The following is an 18,836-nucleotide window of genomic DNA, read 5'->3' on the forward strand; positions in this document are numbered from 1 at the left end:
TTCTGACACACTTCCCCACTCAGTCTCCTGGCTCTCACCCTCAGGCTGCCCACAGCTGTGTGTCCCATCAGCTGCATTGCACACACCCAGTTTCAGGCTACAGCAGGTTGGAAATTTTGTGAATTTACCAGGTGCTCCCAAATTGGACTCTCCTCCACTCTCAGTTCTTTCTCTGGCCTCTGCACACGTCTCCTCTTCCAGCTGCTTTTTTATATCTATCATGGATGCCACATCGGTGTATTTCTTTATGTATCTAAAATGCCTCTTGCATAAGCCCCATTCCTTTCAAAGAGGACTCACAGGTGAAGTGCCTAATAGACTGAGCTCTTTGAAACTTAACCATTCCAATATGCATTATTGTTGCAGATTGCTATAACTGTTGCTATAAATATGCAATTTCTTTTAAACTTCATAGGATCCAGCACAGTCTTCTGGTTTCCATCCTTCGGGGTCCGTGGTTGCAGTAGGAACACTAACTGGAAGGTAAGAATAAGAAGAGCAGGGGCACTTGCTTTGGGTAGTGGGCATCCGTAAACCCCTGGATATGTATACATATAACCCCTCATGCAGGCGCGCAGTGAAACTTTTCAAAGGGGAACAGTGAGAGCCAGATGCGCCAGCTAGCGAGCAGGATGGGACAGTCTCGCATGTGTGAACATCACGCCTCTCTTGCAAAAGCTTCCTGGGCTTTGGAAAGGAGGCGCCAGGCTTTAATATTTTAATACTCTAATTTACCAGGGACATTTATGGGACTAGCTTAGTTCCCCCCCCCAGTCCGCTCACTGCACGCCACTGCCCTCATGGGGACAGCCTTCATAATTTTTCATCAAAAATGTTCTCTTCCTAATGTCCATCCACTCCTTGAAGTGCTTCACTTCCTGGAGAAATATCTCAGGCAGGGAAATGATGCAAAGGATGGAGCAGAATGACTCAGAAAGAGTTCCCATTGTCAAAGTCCACTTCCTGTCTGCCCTTTCTCCCTGGCGTCTTTCTTTTCAAAGGGCCACCTAAAACCAATGATGTGGGTTTTCTGGGAAATATTCCCATACAAATTACGATAATTTGAAGAGGGTTCTTGGCATAAGACGTTTGCGATGCTTTGGAGAGTAATCTAGCATAGGATGCTTATGTTACATGTTTTTAGCAAGTAAGGCTAGAACTGCCAAGCTTCCCTAATATTGCATTTGGAAATTGACATACGTTCATTATATGAAGCACTGGAGACTTTTCCACCCCATAGGGTCTTAGTACAAGGTGCAAAGCGGTTTGCAGTTGTAAAAGGAAAATATTCCGCACCAGCAAAATATTTCCCGTGTGTCAGATGTTGTTAATCCTGTCTCAATGAGCTACAGTTTGATAACATTTGATAATATATTTTGATGTTATAATGATGAAAACGCCTCTCGTTTATCTTCTACTTAGTATTTGTCACAAACAAAGCCATCTTGCCTTTCATTGTTCAGTTTCTGGTCCCCACACAAAGTTACTGTTTGGACGTAGAGAATGGTTTGGTGAGGGCGGGGGGCTAAGGGGTAGCATGATCGAGGTTTATAAAAGAAGCACATGGTTTGCAGAAAGACAAGTTTTTCTCGCTTCTCATAATACTTAGAACTCGAGTTCATTCAGTAAAATGTATCCACGGCAGGTATGGTGCTTGCTTATCCCATCATCTCTATCTCTGCCCACTCTAGCCTTCCTGCATTGAGGGGAAAGTACTGAAGGGGGCTTCTGCTGTTCAGCTGAATACGCTTAGATGCCTCTCCTTTGTTGGAAACTCTGTGAATTAGATCAGAATCGGAGATGGACCCTTTGTCTTATCCAGCAGGGCTGTTGCTATGTTTCTTCGTACTGGGATCCCTGACTGCCCCACTTCACCCCCTCGCCGGTTCTATCCTATACAGCTTGTTGACTTTTCCTCCCACTGTTTTCAACAGGTGGTTTGTGTTTGACACCGAAACAAAAGATTTGGTCACCGTACATACAGACGGAAATGAACAGCTCTCCACAATGCGTTACTCACCAGGTTTGGCATTCTTTGTTCAGCTGTTTGAACAACAAAAAAAGGCACTGAATACTGTATACAAAAGTGTTTGCCGATCCCTAAATATCACAGTCCTCTATTTTATTCTTTTGCTGTCAGTGTATTTAATCACTGGAGATAAAAAGTTGCATAGCTTAATGGTGGATTCATTTTTAAATGTTCTCTTTCTTGAATAGAAAAATTGAAGCCTACTCTGGGCCAGCTAAAGTGACCTGTGGTTTCCTTAATTTGACAATTTACAGGAGCTCTTTTTAATATGGCAAAGGCGCTGTGAGTTGACCTTTTCAGTCAGCTCACTTAATTTTATTGTGGTGCCGGGATGCAGCTCATGTATTGTGTTCAGGAATACATTTGAAAAGCATGTGAATCATGTAACATGTCACAGTGTCTGTGTACAGAAAGAGAATTTTGTTTAAGGCTTCAGGGGAAAGTGTTCCATCTTGTGCTATATTCCATGTTATTATCACCAAAAGTATACATTTATATTCTGCCTAATCGCCCTGACAGGGTCCTTAACACAAAATATGAACTAAAACTTCCATGTGTAAAGGTAAAGGTAAAGGGACCCCTGACCATTAGGTCCAGTCGTGACCGACTCTGGGGTTGCGTGCTCATCTCGCATTATTGGCCGAGGGAGCCGGCGTATAGCTTCCAGGTCATGTGGCCAGCATGACAAAGCCGCTTCTGGCAAACCAGAGCAGCACATGGAAACGCCGTTTACCTTCCCGCTGTAGCGGTTCTTATTTATCTACTTGCATTTTGATGTGCTTTCAAACTGCTAGGTTGGCAGGAACTTCCATGTGTAAAACAGATCAAAACCCCAATTAAATAACTTTAATGGCTAATATTAACAAAAAATAAATCATAAAATGGCGGCATAGAACAAATTAATAATGTATTTAATGGGTTTTTTAAATTTGTGCTCCACCTTGGAATTTTCTATGAAAGGCAGCATTAAAATACTTTAATTAATTAATTAATACATCAGTCACCTCAGCCCACTATTTGAAAGGCTTCCTGAAACAGCTTATATCAATCAATCAAAACCTTTATTGGCATCATTTTCAAACATTTAAAATACATAGTCCAGTACAATCACATCGCCAACTTATCAGTACAGTCACTTGCCAAAAGGGGGAGAAGGCCAGCAAGCAGCTTATATAGAGAATCCCACAATACAGATTCTGCCACTGAAAGAGTCCTGCTTTTTATAGGCACTGGTATAAAGGCCAGGCTGTGGCACCCGAAACAGGGCTTTCTCGGATTCTTTCTTTTAAGCCTATGTGGAGAGGTACATACATGAAAGAGCAGCCTTGCCACTATCCTGGTCCATGCATCCCCCCCCAATATATCCTAAAAATTCACGTAAATACAAAAATTTCAAATGTTCCTTAAATGAGCTTGATTGGGACCAGAAAGAAGACATTTCTGTGGCTGGGCTTAGGCTCTGAAATTCCCTCCCAAGAGTGATATGTCACTCCTCTTTAAATATCTTCCAGGAGCTAGTGTAAACCTTATTTTAAGAAGGCTTTCGGCTTGTAGATGCGTGTCTTACAATACTGGTTTTAACCAACCTCACCCAATCTGGTAGCCCAAAATATCCGGAGGCCACACCTCCCATCCAACACAGCCAGTATGAGGCGATAGGAGCTGCAGTCCAAACTTCTTCACTTATTAATAATAACTTTTGATTCCACTAATGCTGCATTGTTGATTTTCTGATGCTGCACATAGTATTTTAAATATTTTGGTAGCTGATGTTTTAGATTATTAATCTTCTGTTATTAGAGTTATGTGAGGAAATGTAGGGCGCAGATATTTTCAGTCGGGGATAGGAAACATCCGGTCCTTCAGAGGTTCTTGGATTCCAGCTTGCAACTCTGCAGCTGGAAGTTCAGAGCAGTAGCATTAACTACAGCAACATCTCTAGGTCCACAGGTTCCCCATCCCTGTTTTGAATAAGTAAACAAGGAAGTAGTTTTGCATTTAATCTTATTCCTGAAATTCCAGCCCGAGGGGTGTTGCTTCTTCCTAATCAATGCGATTTCAGCCTTATGATAAAATATGTATTCTCTTTGTTTTGCAGATGGCAACTTCTTGGCAATAGGTTCTCATGACAATTGTATTTATATATACAGTGTTAATGACAATGGAAGGAAATACAGTAGAATTGGCAAATGCTCAGTAAGTGATCACATAATTGTTTAAAAATCATCTCCAGCCCCCCCTTTTTTGTAAAGTTGTTTAACATTCTCTTCGTGATTTAATTTAATATCCCCAAAGGTTCAGAAATGGCAACAACCCTTTCAAAACATTTATAAAACAACTTTAACAAATAATATTCTATAGACACACTACTCATTCTCCAATGCTAGATATTTATACAATCAAAATTATTTCCAAAACTTGCACAATATATTCTTGTGGAAGACTATTGTGTGAAAAGTTTGGTAATATTGAAAACCTCTTTGTTAATTAAAACAACAACAACAACAAAAATACACCATCTGGAAATGGATTTTGCCCTCCACCCAAAAGGATTGAGGTGGGAGAGAGTCGAGGAACACAGCATGGAAAAATTCTATCAAGGACCACACATTGGTCTGGATAGGAAACAGCAAAATACCTACAGAAGCCTAAGGCTAAAAAAAGTGTGTGTGCAGCTCAGATGCCATTCACACAGATAGAAAAATCAGTTCTGGATGACCTGCTTGCAACATAAAACTCCTGTCTGGAGTTTGTTCTTTTAGCTGCAAGAGACTAGCCCACAGCTATCTCTCTCTGAGATGTGGTCTCAATTCCGTTCCAGTAAAATCACTAGCAACTGAGAGATTGAACCCTTGACGCTTACCTAAGGAGGCTTTCTTATTCAATATACTTACCCTGTTTCTCATATTTTAAGACATACCCATAAAATAAGCCATAGCAGGATTTTTAAGCATTCAAGGAATATAAGCCATACCCCGAAAATAAGACATAGTGATAGGCGCAGCAGCAATGCCGGCCGCGGCAGGTGGAGGAGGAAAAAAATAAGACATCCCTTGAAAATAAGCCATGGTAGTTTACAGTCAAGATGGCTAAAAAGTAGATCTATATAACAGGCAAATAAAACCTTTCTTTAACATTGGTATAGGGTCTAGAACAGGCATCCCCAAACTTCGGCCCTCCAGATGTTTTGGACTACAATTCCCATCTTCCCCAACCACTGGTCCTGTTAGCTAGGGATCATGGGAGTTGTAGGCCAAAACATCTGGAGGGCTGCAGTTTGGGGATGCCTGGTCTAGAAGTTCCCAGTTCCCCTGACAATTCCACCAGTGGAAGGATAGGTTGTTAGGGTTGTAAAGGTGAAGGGACCCCTGACCATTAGGTCCAGTCGTGACCAACTCTGGGGATGCTGCGCTCATCTCGTGTTATTGGCCAAGGGAGCTGGCGTACAGCTTCCAGGTCATGTGGCCAGCATGACAAAGACGCTTCTGGCGAACCAGAGCAGCACACGGAAACACTGTTTACCTTCCTGCTGTAGCGGTACCTATTTCTCTACTTGCACTTTGATGTGCTTTCGAACTGCTAGGTTGGCAGGAGCAGGGACTGAGCAACAGGAGCTCACCCTGTTGTGGGGATTCAAACCGCCAACCTTCTGGTTGGCAAGCCCTAGGCTCAGTGATTTAACCCACAGCGCCACCCACGTCCCTCTCTTTAGGGTTGTAAAGACGTATCTAAATACTGATGCCTGTTACCTTTTTGTGCTTTGATCTGTAGCCCAGACAGCATTTGAGCTGGGAACATCCTCCCCTCTGATTTTATTCCATGTGAACTGAACTTTGGGAGGCATGTGCCACTATTTTCTCCCAGCCCAAAGGGCACCCAGAACGTTGGACTGGAGCCTATGGTTCCAATACGGTGACCTGGGTTGCTACCAAACACAGGTCACCCACTGCTTCGAATGTAAACAAAGCTTCAGTGTGCCTTTCCATGCAGCTTTTTATATGTGCTCCAGTGTAATTCTATTAGGGGATGTTATGTCGCTGGAATTAATATAATGCATCTCTCTCTACAGGGTCATTCCAGCTTCATTACTCACTTGGACTGGTCTGTTAATTCTCAGTACCTTGTGTCTAATTCAGGAGACTATGAAATCCTATACTGTGAGTAACAAATAGTATTCTGCCCTTGGTACAGGGATCATTCTTGGCTGCTAATGGAGTCCTAATATGAATAACAAACCACTGCAGAGCAGACATTCATTTTTGTTTCCTAAGTTTCTTTACTGTACAAGTTAATAATTGATGTCCTCTCTCTCTCTCTCTCTCTCTCTCTCTCTCTCTCTCTCTCTCTCTCTCTCTCTCTCTCTCTCTCTCTCTCTCCTTCCCTTATTTTATAGGGGTTCCGTCAGCTTGTAAACAAGTAGTAAGTGTTGAGACCACTAGAGATATAGAATGGGTTACTTACACCTGTACTTTAGGATTCCATGTTTTTGGTAAGTATATTATAGGATAAGAATAAGAATGTTATTTTTTATACCGCGCCCATCTGGCTGGGTTCCCCCAGCCACTCTGGGTGACTTCCAGCAAAATATTAAAAAATAATTAAATGTCAGACATTAAAAACTTCCCGATACAGAGCTGCCGTCAGATGTTTTCTAAAAGTTGTGTAATTATTTATCTCCCTGACATCTGATGGGAGGGCATTCCACAGGGAGGGCGCCACTGCCGAGAAGCCCCTCTGTCTGGTTCATCCCAAACATTTCAGTAAAGAAGTTCTCACTCTTGTTTCAGGTGTGTGGCCAGAAGGTTCAGATGGCACAGATATCAATGCTGTCTGCCGCTCGCAGGGGAGAAAACTGTTATCAACCGGTGATGACTTTGGCAAAGTGCACCTCTTCTCTTATCCATGTTCACAGTTTAGGGTAAGATACCAGCCACGTTATCCTTGCAGTTGTAAAAAGGATTATTTTGTAAATAGCCATCAATTAAAAGGATTAATTGTTGTAATTTGTTTTTCTTGATGTTATTGCTGCTAACCATTTTATTGGAGATTTGAGGGGAAAGTTAATCTATCGTAAAACATATAATTATCATAATTGAAACTTTCATGCAAGTTAACATGAAGATGATTGACAAATTGCTTCTGAGAATGCCCCACAGGAAAGGCGCAGAGGGAGAGATAGGGAAAAGCGCTGCCTCTCCAGTTGGCTGCGGCCAACTGGTAGCGGCAGCTCCTTTCCCACGGGGCATTTTAAGTGTGCTTGCCTCCTCCTACTCTGCCCACCCTACAGGCAGAGGCTGAGTGGGGGAGGCTGCGTGTGTGGTCTGTTTTTTCTGTGTGTCGTCTTTGCGCGGCTCCATTTGTGTGTGGGCGGTGCAACGTTACACAGGAGAAGTGCAAGGGGCGATGTTTCACTGATGTTAAAGGCGCGGGGGGGGGTATTAATTCAATCACCGCACTCCTCCTGTGTAACATTGTGCCACCCACACACAAATGGAGCCGCGCGAAGACACTGCACGGCAAAAATGGACTGCCTACAGCCTCCCTCCCCCCCCCCGCTGTAGGGCGGGCAGAGTGGGAGGAGGCAAGCAGACAATGGAGGCCCCACAGTTCGCCACCGCCAGGAGCTGCAACTGCTAGAGCAAGTTCCATATTTATTTATATATTTAATTGCTATGTTCCGTGGATAAGACGACTCACGTTTTTAGACCTTAAAAATTGGGTAAAAAACCTCATCTTATAGACGGAAAAATACGGTACATGCCCCCCCCCAAACAACCAAGCCCAATAAGACATTATCACTTCAGTTGCTCTTCACAATCATGGGATAGTGTACTCCGCTTGCACACTGCATGAGCCTACTGCAAACAGCTGGATAAAATCTGTCACCTTGTCAGAAACAGCACGGGTTGCTGTCTGTACTTCCCCCCAGTTAGACCACACAAAATGAGTGTTGTCCAAAGTGTCTTTGCTGGGAAGTGTTAACAAACACAGGATGAATAGCTTTCTTTCTCTCTCTCTCTCTCCCCCCCCCCCCCCCAATTTTTTGTGGTTTGGTTGATTGAAGCAATTTGACATTACTTCTTTGTCATCTGGCATACAGCTATTGGTTACCGTAACTTGTTTTGTTGTAAGTGTTTACCCTCCCATTGCTAATGACCCTCCCTTTTCACAATGTCTTTCAGGCTCCAAGTCATGTGTATGGTGGACACAGTAGTCATGTAACCAACGTTGACTTTCTATATGAAGATACTCATCTCATTTCTACAGGTGGAAAAGATACCAGTATTATGCAGTGGCGAGTCATTTAGAGTAAACCTTGTACGAACATACATGTGTAACCAAGGACTGGCCGTGAACCGAAGTTCTGTACGCACTGTGTATGTAAGAGTTAACAACGGTTGCCGTCTAGCCTAGTCACTGTGATTTTTAAGTTTAAAATCCTTACAAACCTCAGGAAAGCTAAGTTCTTGGCTGGCTGCCGTACTTATTTCAGTAATTCATAAAGTATCACTTTAAAAAATAAAAACAGCAACACATCATTACTGCTCTTTTTGTTGTACAACATATGAAGCAGTACAAGTCTAAAATGAAGTATTGACTTGGATGCTTATGCAATATATATGAACAGGACTTTTCTATTAAATAGTCAGAAAAAAGCTTATTGTAATATTACATACATGTGCTTCACAGTTTCGTTATTTATACTTTGTGCTGTCTAGCTGCGTAGTTAGAATATCTATAGTCGGAATACTGATGGCATTCCCATAGATGGCAGCAGCAAAGAATTTGTATGAAAGGCTTAACCCAGGCTCAACAAGACAGAGTGAACAAGCCACTCAGCATGGCTGTTCCATGGTAGTCATTTTAATGGGACTTGCGTAAGTTTGTCTTATGAAATGAAACAGATGTTTCACTCAGCAATGCTTTCTGGGTTGTTTTTTTTGCTCCCATAGTAAAGAAATTGTTTAAATAATGTGAATATTGGAATAGTCGTTAACTTGCAATTTTTCCTGGCATAGCAAAATATTAATAGTTCAAGGGTACAATCTAGCAAAATTTGGTTAAGACTTGACTTCCATAGAAAAACTGGAATGGGGTTTACTTGTAACCGACTTGAGTCTTAACTGGTTTCAGTGGAACAAGCATTTGCTAGATCGTACCAATATTTCTTCTTCTTCTTTTTGCAATCAAGCAATTTTCACTTGAATATCTCAGCAGGGATTACAGCTTCAGGTAATCTGTTTTCAAGGTGAAATCTTCTCACATATATGTTCACAATTCCTTATTGGAAAAATAACGAACCAATATGGCCACACCTCTGTTATTCAATTGATAGAGTGAACCCTAATCTGTATATTGATCAGCATGAATACAACTACCTTATACGCGTGTAAAAAATAAATAAATTAGCAATTCATAAGAAATAGTAAAGCATTCTAAGCTTTACTTGCCTATTGCTTATGGATATTGTATATTCAAATGTTAAGGTCAAGTAGACAAAAATATAAAGGGATCCTTTGAAGCGTACCACTAACCTGCAGAGGAGAGATGGGGAAGTAAACACAAATAACTGCTAAGAAGACCACCTGGACTGCACAAGCAACCCAAGTATCCTCTTGAGGCTGCAGTGTTTTTATGAGTATCAGCAAAGTACCTAACGATCAGCCAAAATCTGCTTTCCCACAATTTCCACCCTTTCTTCAGGAGAAGCAGAGAGCAAGCTTGTTCCATCTTCCGACCGATACAGCCATTTGGGACAGCAAAATGGGGGGGGGGTGCCCAACACAGCAGTGCATAAGTTCCACCTGCCCCCCTGTGTGTTTTGCATGGGTCAACATTTATAGTATGAAATAAGATTGTGTTTTGCAATGAAGTAAGAGTGGGGGGTGGCATAAAATAGTTAAGGCCTTATTCGTTTTGATTGTGACACAGACTGAAAAATTATTGTTTACATTGGGGAATGTATCTAAAGACTTTAAATGAGCAGTGTTGTTGTAAGCAGGCTCTGTAAAGCTCAACAGGAAAGATTTTTTCTTCTTTTTCTTATAAAGGATAGGAACATGTGAATTAATTGAGCTCTGAAGCACAGGTTGTTGAGAGTTATTTCGATGAAGATTTAATAAGTTTTTGAAGCTTTTTTTATTACATCTTCAACCTGCTACATTGAAAGTGCAGGACACCAATAAACATCATGCATCAAGCATAATTGTTCTGATTTGTTTATGTTGCACGACTCAGCATGGATTAAATTCTGCATTGAAGCTGTGATATGCCGCAGCAACAGCAACAACATTTCCTGTGTGTTTTCAATTACAAATTGGGATAAAATGTTCTGAAAATCTCGATGTCAGATTTACCAGCATGGATTATATTTTCTAATTCCTGTTCAATCCTTGATTTTGACAAGCATCAAGTGTTTTTTTAAATAACTTTTATTTTGTTTTACATTCATTCATAGTAAAAAAGCAACAACATTCACAAGATTCTTCCAAATCTTAGGACTTCCCTCCTCCCATCCGTGGGTTCTTTAAGTAATTTTTAAATTGCATATTAGAAATCCATGCAGTTTACTGTCCTCCATTGTATCCAAAATCTATGTATCATTGCAAGAGTTATTTAAAACCTGCTAAAGAGTTCAAGTGTTTACAGTGGTCTTTCAAATATAATATAAATTTGTCCCAATCTTTATTGAAGTTTTGATCCTCCTGGTTTCTGATTTTGCCGGCTAATCTTGCCATCTCTGCGTAGTACAATAGTTTTGTCTGCCAATCCACCCAGGTAGGTATCTTATCGTCTTTCCAGCTCTGGGCAAGAAGCATTCTAGCAGCCGTAGTAGCATACATAAACAATCTTTTCAATTCTTTCGGTATCTCTGCACCTACAATTCCTAACAAAAAAGCTTCTGGTTTTTTTTAACAAAGGTTATTGTAAACATTTTCTTCCGTTCAATATATCATTTCCCAGAATTTCTTTATCACTTTACAATTCCACCACATATGATAAAAGGTACCTTCCTTTTCCTTACATTTCCAACAAACATTTGAGCTTGTCCTATACATTTTTGCTAGTTTGGTCGGGGTTAAATGCCAGCGATACACCATTTTCATATAATTTTCTTTTAATGTATAGCACACATACAGTTTGGGGGTGCCTGATGGAAGCATTTAAATGAATAAAAGTGCAGTAACGTTCCTCCCAGGACTGAAGGCCCCCTCCCCAATATCCAGACTCAAGAGTGTGATCCTGAGGCCAGTGGTAGTCTTGGCACTGTGCCTAGTGAACTGCCAAGTGGAAACTTTTAAGGTTCCAAGTTTGCTTGTTTTTATAAAAAAAAGATTAAAAAGATGAATTTCTCTGTTTCCTCCCAGCTTCTGTATTCCAGTACAGCCATACCTCGGTTTAAGTACGCTTCAGTTTGAGTACTTTCAGTTTGCGTAATCCATGGACGCGTCTGGAACGGATTGATCCACTTTCCATTACTTTCAATGGGAAAGTTCGCTTCAGGTTAAGTACACTTCAGGTTAAGTACAGACTTCCGGAACCAATTGTGTACTTAAACCGAGGTACCTCTGTACTATATTGGACCAATATAGACATTATAAGCATATTTCTGTATTACATTGGCTACCTTTTTATATAAAAATAAAATAAAACAATTTCAAGAGGAGGAGTAATAGTGCTCAAGCATGCAACAGAGAGGGCATGGGTCTCTTCCTTAAAGCTCTGTATCTAAGCACTATTTTTTATTTTTTTTGGTCCTGGAGTTTTCCCCACAGAAACCCACTCATTAGCTAATCTAGAATGCGGCAGCTAAACTGGTGACTGGGAATGGCCGCCGAGACCATATAACACCGATCCTGAAAGGCCTCCATTGGCTCCCAATAAGTTTCCGAGCACAATTCAAAGTGTTGGTGCTGACCTTTAAAGCCCTAAACGGCCTTGGCCACCCCCATCGTTCAGCCTGGACACTGAGGTCCAGCTCCGAGGGCCTTCTGGCGGTTCCCTCACTGCGAGAAGTGAGGTTACAGGGAACCAGGCAGAGGGCCTTCTCGGTGGTGGTGCCCTCCCTGTGGAACAAATGCAAATTTTTCTCTCTGGATTGAGAAAATCGACAGAGGGTTGGCAGTGCCCATCATTCAAGCAAGCTAGCCCTGCTGTCCTTATTACCCCCCACACAGGGCCGTCTTAAGCAAATCCAGCACCGTGGCGCAAAGGTCCCTCCGGCGCCCCCTCCCTTTCCCCAAGCTGCTCTCTCTCGCCCTGGCTCAGGGTCCCCAGCGCCACCAGCCCAGGCTTCCCGCCACCCCTCACCTGCTGTGCGGTGCCAGCCCAGGTCATGCCGCCGACCCTTCTCCGCCCCAGCCAGGGCATGGGCAGCTCCCGCCACCTCCCCAGCCCAGAGGCTGCATGGCTGAAAATGTGCTGAAAAAGCTGCCCTCGGCTTATACTTGAGTGAGGCGGGCAGTGGCGGAGAAAAGCACAGGACCGGGGGTTCAGAGAAGTGCTGCGCTGCGACTCTCCGAACCCCCGTCCTATGCCTGCTCTGTGTGAGGCAGCAGGGAGGGAGAAGCGGCGAGAAAGGGATCCGTCCTCGCCGCTTCTTCCCCCCACCTCGCCGCCGACAGCTGGGAAAGGCATAGGATGGTATTTATTTTTATTTTTGAAATTTACCAGTAACTGCTGCATTTCCCACCCTCGGCTTATACTCAAGTCAACAAGTTTTCCCATTTTTTTGAGGTGAAATTAGGTGCCTCGGCTTATATTCGGGTAGGCTTATACTCGAGTATAGAGGTTTTTGGGTGTATTTATTGAAAAAATATTAACCACCCTTCAACAAAAGTTTCCAGGAGGTGTTCAAGAAAGACGTTCGCAAAATATGGTGTGCCAAAGTGAATAAAAGGAATTCATGCAACATACGTGTTTATTTAATTCGAACAAACATTTGAATACTAGGGGCTGTGCTCCTCACCCCACTTGCCATCATGAAACCTGAGCTTCCCTTTTCTTTTTTCCAACTACATTTCTGCAGCCACTTTTCTTTTCTGCAATGTCACCTTGTGCCCATTTTCACCTTCAATCCCATATGCATGCCTCCCCCTCCTTTTTGTGGCCCCCCCTTGCATTGAGACACCCCCACGCCACCCTACACTATTCTGCATCTTCCTCCTTCCATATGTTGTAACTAATAAGCACTCTTCACCTTTTGACTAATTATGAAGCCCCCACCCCACCCCGTCCCATGACCCCTTTTGGACCCCTGCTTTCATCTTCACCCCCCATTTCCATGCCGCTGCCTCTCTCATATTCTGCAGCTCTGCCTTTTTGCACACACAACCATTATTATGATCTATGTTACTTGGAAGATGTAGAGAATCTGAAGAGCAAACTGCCAGTTAGCTTGATCAGCTGGAGATGGTTAAGTTCCACTGATGGATGTTGTCCCATGCTCCCCCAAGCATAATTTTGATCCAGAAATGGGGGCAGCCCTTGGCCAGCAGGGGTGGGATGCCTAAAATAGGAATCTCAATATAAAGAAAACCCATAGAGGAAAAAAAATAGAGCTCACTTCCCATTTGGGGAGCTGTCAGTTTTCCAATCCAGATATTTCCAAAGGTGGCAAATTATGGGGAAGATGAAACTAATGAGTCCCATCAGCACACGTCTTGCACATGGAAGGAGAAAGATCATTCCATTTGGCTAGCTGAAATGCTTGCACTAATAGAACGACCAGAAGAGCATGACATTGATTTCCTCCCTTTGGCTGAAAATCCACAAACATGGGGTGACTTCAATGCATTGGCATATATGTATTTTGAGCAATTGATTGATTGATTTTTTGCGCATGCAAAGAGTGACCGCGTACATAGCCTATGGATGATGCTGTAACTTCATCCTAGGGCAAGTGATGGTGGAAACGATATCTAACACCAGCTCATAGTGGTACACACTTGTAAATCTTGAGTTGATTTGCCAAAGAGGGAAGAAGTGCCCAACTAATGCACTTCTAATGGCTACCTCTGCTGAGCAATGACAAAGCAAAAGGAGGACCTATCAATGTGGCATGTGGGTTGTGATGCTCCACTGGCACATACACAATGGGGACAAGAGAATTGCCTTGCTGGATCAGACTGTTCCATTGAGTCTTGCATTCCTTTCCCCAAAAATGGCTGACTAGAAGCCTTTTGGTACTCAACTGGGCATGAAGGTGACAAGTACAGTTGCTGTTTGTCCTCTGTATCTGCACAGCTAAGTCCCATTTAGCTATCATGGCTAAGAGCCAATAGGAGTATAAGGCCAGTCGTAAATTCATACTAATACAAGATGACATAGTTCCCTACGGTGGCATTTTCACCGCAAGGAAGAGGCACTTGTGGGATTCTCTGCCCTGGGTGCCAAAATAAATTGGCTGTCCTTGGGTAGCAAAGGCGACCTATTCCATGAGGTGGTGTGTTGCTTTTCTAATGCGTGAGTGGTGAATTTGGGCTTGGGCGTGGGAGGTGGAAATTTGCTCCTCCGCCTCAGGCAGCAAAATGCCTTCAGCTGATGTTGCAGTAAGATTCCAAGTCCAGCGTCCAGTATTTTCACCTTAAAAAGACTAACCTATGTCTCTCCAGATGTTGTCCAGCTCCTCCAACTCCCATCAGCCCCAGCCAGCATGGCCTGTGATGGGAGCTGGAGTCCAAGAACATCTGCAGGGCTACAGGTTACCCACTCCTAGTTTAAAATAGGGAAAGGAAGGACCACTGTCTTTAGACTTTGCGGAGTCTGAGAAGACAATGCAGCGGGACTACCAAGTTCTCCGTCACTACCACTCAAGGCAATTGGAATTGCATTGCTCAGTGCAGTGGCAGACCTTGTTTCATAGTCCTGTGCTGCCAGCCAAGGCAAAGCTCAGCAGAGGGAGAAGCCAGCCAACCGTTCAAGACTTGGTGGGGTGGGGTGGGTGGTACTTGCCTGGAGGCAGAGTATGTATACAAGGTCTAGTCCAGTCTTTAGGTCCGGAGTATTTCAGTTCACGTAGTCAGACGATCTAGGGGGTCAAGAAAGCCAAGGGTCCAAGGTCATAAGAAGCAAGAAGCAGCAAGGTCTGGTTACGAACAACGAAGGTTGTTTCCAGCAACTGACTGAGGCTGGAAAACTCCTGCTTAAAAAAGCTGGAGCCAGCCGGTTCTCACCAGGAGCAAGAAGGCTGACCAGCAGCAGGTGGAGTCACTTCACCTTCTGCTCCTTCAGGCTGCTAGCAGCTCAGCAGGTGAAGCCAACTCCTGGCCCATGACCTTGGGGTCTCAAATTTCAGCAGTGCCCTGTGCGACACCAAAATTTATCGCCTTCCATTCTACATCCTAGTTGTGATGTCCCCCAGGCTCCACATCCAGTGCGACCAAACCGGTCACAGTCACCTAAATCTGCCTCTGTTCAGTGCCATAGGGGTCACTGTTGACATTATCAGGCTTTTTTGGCATCTCACTCACAATCCTCCTTCCCAAAATATCTTCTCCCTTTTCAGATAAGCATGTTTAGGTGACAGGAGCAGGCGATCCATGATCCAGGAGCCACATGCAGTTCTCCAGCTCCTTTGGCGTGCCCCCCCCCGCAAGCCCAGAGAGAATGATAGTTAATAGAGAAGAATGAATGGATGGTGGGTGAATGAAGGGAAGAGAGTTTGGGTGTGTGAGAGTGAATGGACGATGGTGAGGAATGAGGAATGAATGACAAGGAGGGCGACAGATGGAGTGTTCCACCCACTTTTCACTTTGCCCCACCCACCATCACGTGGTATGTTGTCTCCACACCAGTTCTCCCCAAGGGACTGCTGCTTTCAACTCCGAAAACGCTGCCCACACATGAATCTGGACTTTAGGCTTAAATGGACAAGACAGACAATGAGGAGGAGTGCCTACAATTGTCCTGTAATTACAACTGCTTGTAATTATCAGGATAATAGTTCTGGGCTCACAAGCCTGAATTAAGAATATCTATGAACTTTACTTAAACAAGCCAGTTTAAAAATCTGAAAGGTTTAAGAAATGAGAGGGTTCCTGTCATTCAGCATTGGCACCTTTGTGGTGTCTAAACAGAGTGAATGTGTTTTGGGAAAAGATGAATTTTGGCATCCATCTCTTAGGAAGTTTATGCAAGTGGGCATTTCGGAGACTACCCCAAGGTCCTCTTAACAGATACTGGGTTGCCCAGATGGGAATGTGTCCCTTGAGCTGGAAAAAGTCCCCCACCCCAGTCTGAGGGCCAGGGACAAAAATTACTCCAAGGAATTGGTATGTGTTTGTTTTTGTCACTGAGGTGTTTTGTTCTTGTCTTGGTAATGTTAATGTATTGGAATAAAAAAGTATTTTTTTCCCCCAAACAGAAACTGATCCAGGGAAGCAGGCTTCTTCTGAGATATCCCTTGTTTGGTTCCGAGACCCTTCACTGCTCCAAGGGTACTTCCAAACACCAGTTTATTGTGGTTACTTACTGGTCCTTCTGATGCCTGCAAGTCCCCACCCTCCTCCAACATCTCCATTACGTCATCCTCACCAAAGCGCCGCCCTGCATTTCCCCCTCCCCTTTAATCCGGATTAACTGCTTCCAGTTTTTTTTTATATATTATTATTATTACCGGATTTTCCTGAGAAACGGCAAATCCGGGTAAAATCGAGGGGCGGAGGGCGGCATGTGATGGCATTTTGATGAGGACGACGTCATACAGACGCTGTGCAATATGTCCATGCGTTGTGCAGAGTCCACAATAAACTGCCCCGTTACATTGCAATATACATTGCAACCACCCCAAAAGGGTTTTTGTTTTTTGTTTGTAAAAAATAATAATAAATCTGGATTAGTGAGCATAAAGGAGCCCAAACCCTCCCCCGTATGCGCGTGAGTTTCCAGATTAGGGTCATAGACGAGTGTGGTTTTTTTTTCTCATTTCAAAAAATAGTTTTTTCCACCAAAAAGGCTAAATCAGGCTAAAAAAGGCGGGGAAGAGAAAACGGGCTGCAATGTCGATGCCTAGGCGTCTGGTGCACGCACGAGGAGCCCCCCCCCCCCAAATATCCTGCAAGAATCCACAACCGCTCCGGGTACGGAGGCGCGCCTCGGTTCGTAAAGGCGCACGCGCGCTTCGCCGTGCCCGGGCGTTGCATGGCCGCCTCGCGTGTGCGCGTCTTCCCCGCCCGCTCTGTGCGCGTGCCTGGACTGGCTCGCCAGGTCCGCGGTGCCTTTGCGAGAGCCGTAGCAGCGGCAGGCAAGCAGACAGACAGACAGACGGGCGGGCGGGCGGGCGGAAGTGTCTGTCAGCAGCAGCAGCAGCAGCAGTGGGCAGCCGAGCCCCGCGGGCTTTGTGCGCTTCCTCCTCCACCTCCTCGCCGTCGTCTCCCTCCCTCCCGCCCCACGCCCACCACCCTCGCTTCGCCACATCCCGGGAAAGCGGAGGGAGGAGGAGGATGGCCGGGCCCCTGGACCGCTTGCCCGGCGCCGTGGAGAAACTCCCCGGCAGCTAGCGCCCTTGGCCGGCGGGGACGAAGATGCAATTGAGCGCGAGCCGCAGGCCGCCAGGAGCAGCAGGGCGACTGAGCAGCGGATGCAGCGACGCCAAAGCCCGCCGGGCTCCCTCCTCCTCCTCCTCTTCCTCCTCCTTCTCCCGGGCGCTCCTCCATTGAGCATCTGACAGCCCGCAGTAGCGCGAGACGCCGACGACGCTTTTGCAGCCGCCGCCGCCGCGCTGCCGAGCCCGGGGCCCGGGCAAGAGCTTCCCGCTGCGCAGTGGGAGCTGGCGGGGAGACGCCGGCCAGAGGCGGCTGCGCAGAGCTCGACTGCGGGGAAAATGAGGTGAGTCAGCCGAGCTGCGGTTGCCCCGTCCTTCTTTCTCCTCCTCCTCCTCCTGCTGCTGCTGCTGCTGCGCGCCAAGCGCCCTCCTTCACTCCCTCCCGGATGCTGCTGGGAGAAGAAGGCGAAGGGAGAGAGGCGCGCGCGTTTGGGCAGACAGGCAGGCAGGGACCCCTCACCTGGCAGCTGCCGGGCAGGTGCAGGCAGCGCCTCGTGAGAAGAGCTGGCGGGCTTGGGCAGAGACGCGCCTCGGCGCCGCTTGGGCCGGGATAGACTGGGCATTGGGTGCCTGCCTCGCTTCCTCGGGCCTAGCAGCAGCTGCTTTCTCCGGAGCTCGCGGCTTCCTTGGAGCCTTCCTCCCCGCCCCTCTCCATACCTAGGAGGGGAGGGGGAGTTGCCTGTGCCCGTTAACCGCTGCGATCTGCAACCTTTCAGGGAGGACTTTTCCTCCTCTGTCAGAGTAGCCTATATGCCTCAGTTGGGTGCCAGGAGATGATCTACTTTTGGGGTGTTTCTCGTTGTGACTGACAGGCAAACACGGCTATGCCTCTGGGATCTGCCACATATCATGCTGATCTCGGTGCTGCTGTGGGAAGCTGCTTTCTGTGGATCAAGCTGCTGTGAAAGACACACAAGAGTGGGCTAGACTCCAGCTGCCGCCGCCTCCCTCACAGTTGACAACCCTAAAACTGAGATGATGGGATAATAACCAGGGAGGGAGCCTCTGAGCACATGCAGAGTGCTTTGTCCTCAGCACGGAGGCCTGCTTCATGTGGTGCATGTCTTTCTGGCTTGCCCACTGCAGGAATTAGCAATGCCATAATTCGCCTGGTGCTGGATGTTGCCTGAGCCGTGCTTGGAGTAGACCCACTGGGATCAGTGGGACTACTTTAAGCATGACTAAGTCTGGATCCAACTTAAAGTCCGGAGGCAGCAGAGAGGCATGTCTTGTCTCTTCAAACGATACAGGTTCCACACTGTG

General features: G+C 45.4%; 2 protein-coding genes across 6 annotated transcripts in view; both read left to right on the top strand.

The window, feature by feature from the left end:
- Window positions 1-10,444, top strand: part of EML1 (EMAP like 1) — a 124,875-nt gene extending 114,431 nt beyond the window's left edge. For 2 of the 3 annotated variants that reach the window (XM_060271907.2, XM_035106186.3), the window contains exons 16-22: window positions 416-483; window positions 1,935-2,023; window positions 4,128-4,225; window positions 6,099-6,186; window positions 6,423-6,518; window positions 6,817-6,947; window positions 8,212-10,235. In XM_060271907.2, the coding sequence (XP_060127890.1) occupies window positions 416-483; window positions 1,935-2,023; window positions 4,128-4,225; window positions 6,099-6,186; window positions 6,423-6,518; window positions 6,817-6,947; window positions 8,212-8,337 (696 nt within the window). In that variant the 3' untranslated portion in view covers window positions 8,338-10,235. Of the gene's footprint in view, window positions 1-415; window positions 484-1,934; window positions 2,024-4,127; window positions 4,226-6,098; window positions 6,187-6,422; window positions 6,519-6,816; window positions 6,948-8,211 lie in introns of all 3 variants that reach the window. The other variant, XM_035106158.3, reaches the window with a different exon arrangement.
- Window positions 10,445-17,161: 6,717 nt separating this feature from the next.
- Window positions 17,162-18,836, top strand: part of EVL (Enah/Vasp-like) — a 149,603-nt gene continuing 147,928 nt past the window's right edge. For all 3 annotated transcript variants that reach the window (XM_088655408.1, XM_060271873.2, XM_088655473.1), the window contains exon 1: window positions 17,162-17,857. In XM_088655408.1, the coding sequence (XP_088511534.1) occupies window positions 17,853-17,857 (5 nt within the window). In that variant the 5' untranslated portion in view covers window positions 17,162-17,852. The remainder of the gene's footprint in view (window positions 17,858-18,836) is intronic.

Source organism: Zootoca vivipara, chromosome 1, assembly GCF_965207765.1.
Source record: "Zootoca vivipara chromosome 1, rZooViv2.hap1.1, whole genome shotgun sequence".
NCBI classification, from domain to species: Eukaryota; Metazoa; Chordata; class Lepidosauria; order Squamata; family Lacertidae; genus Zootoca; species Zootoca vivipara.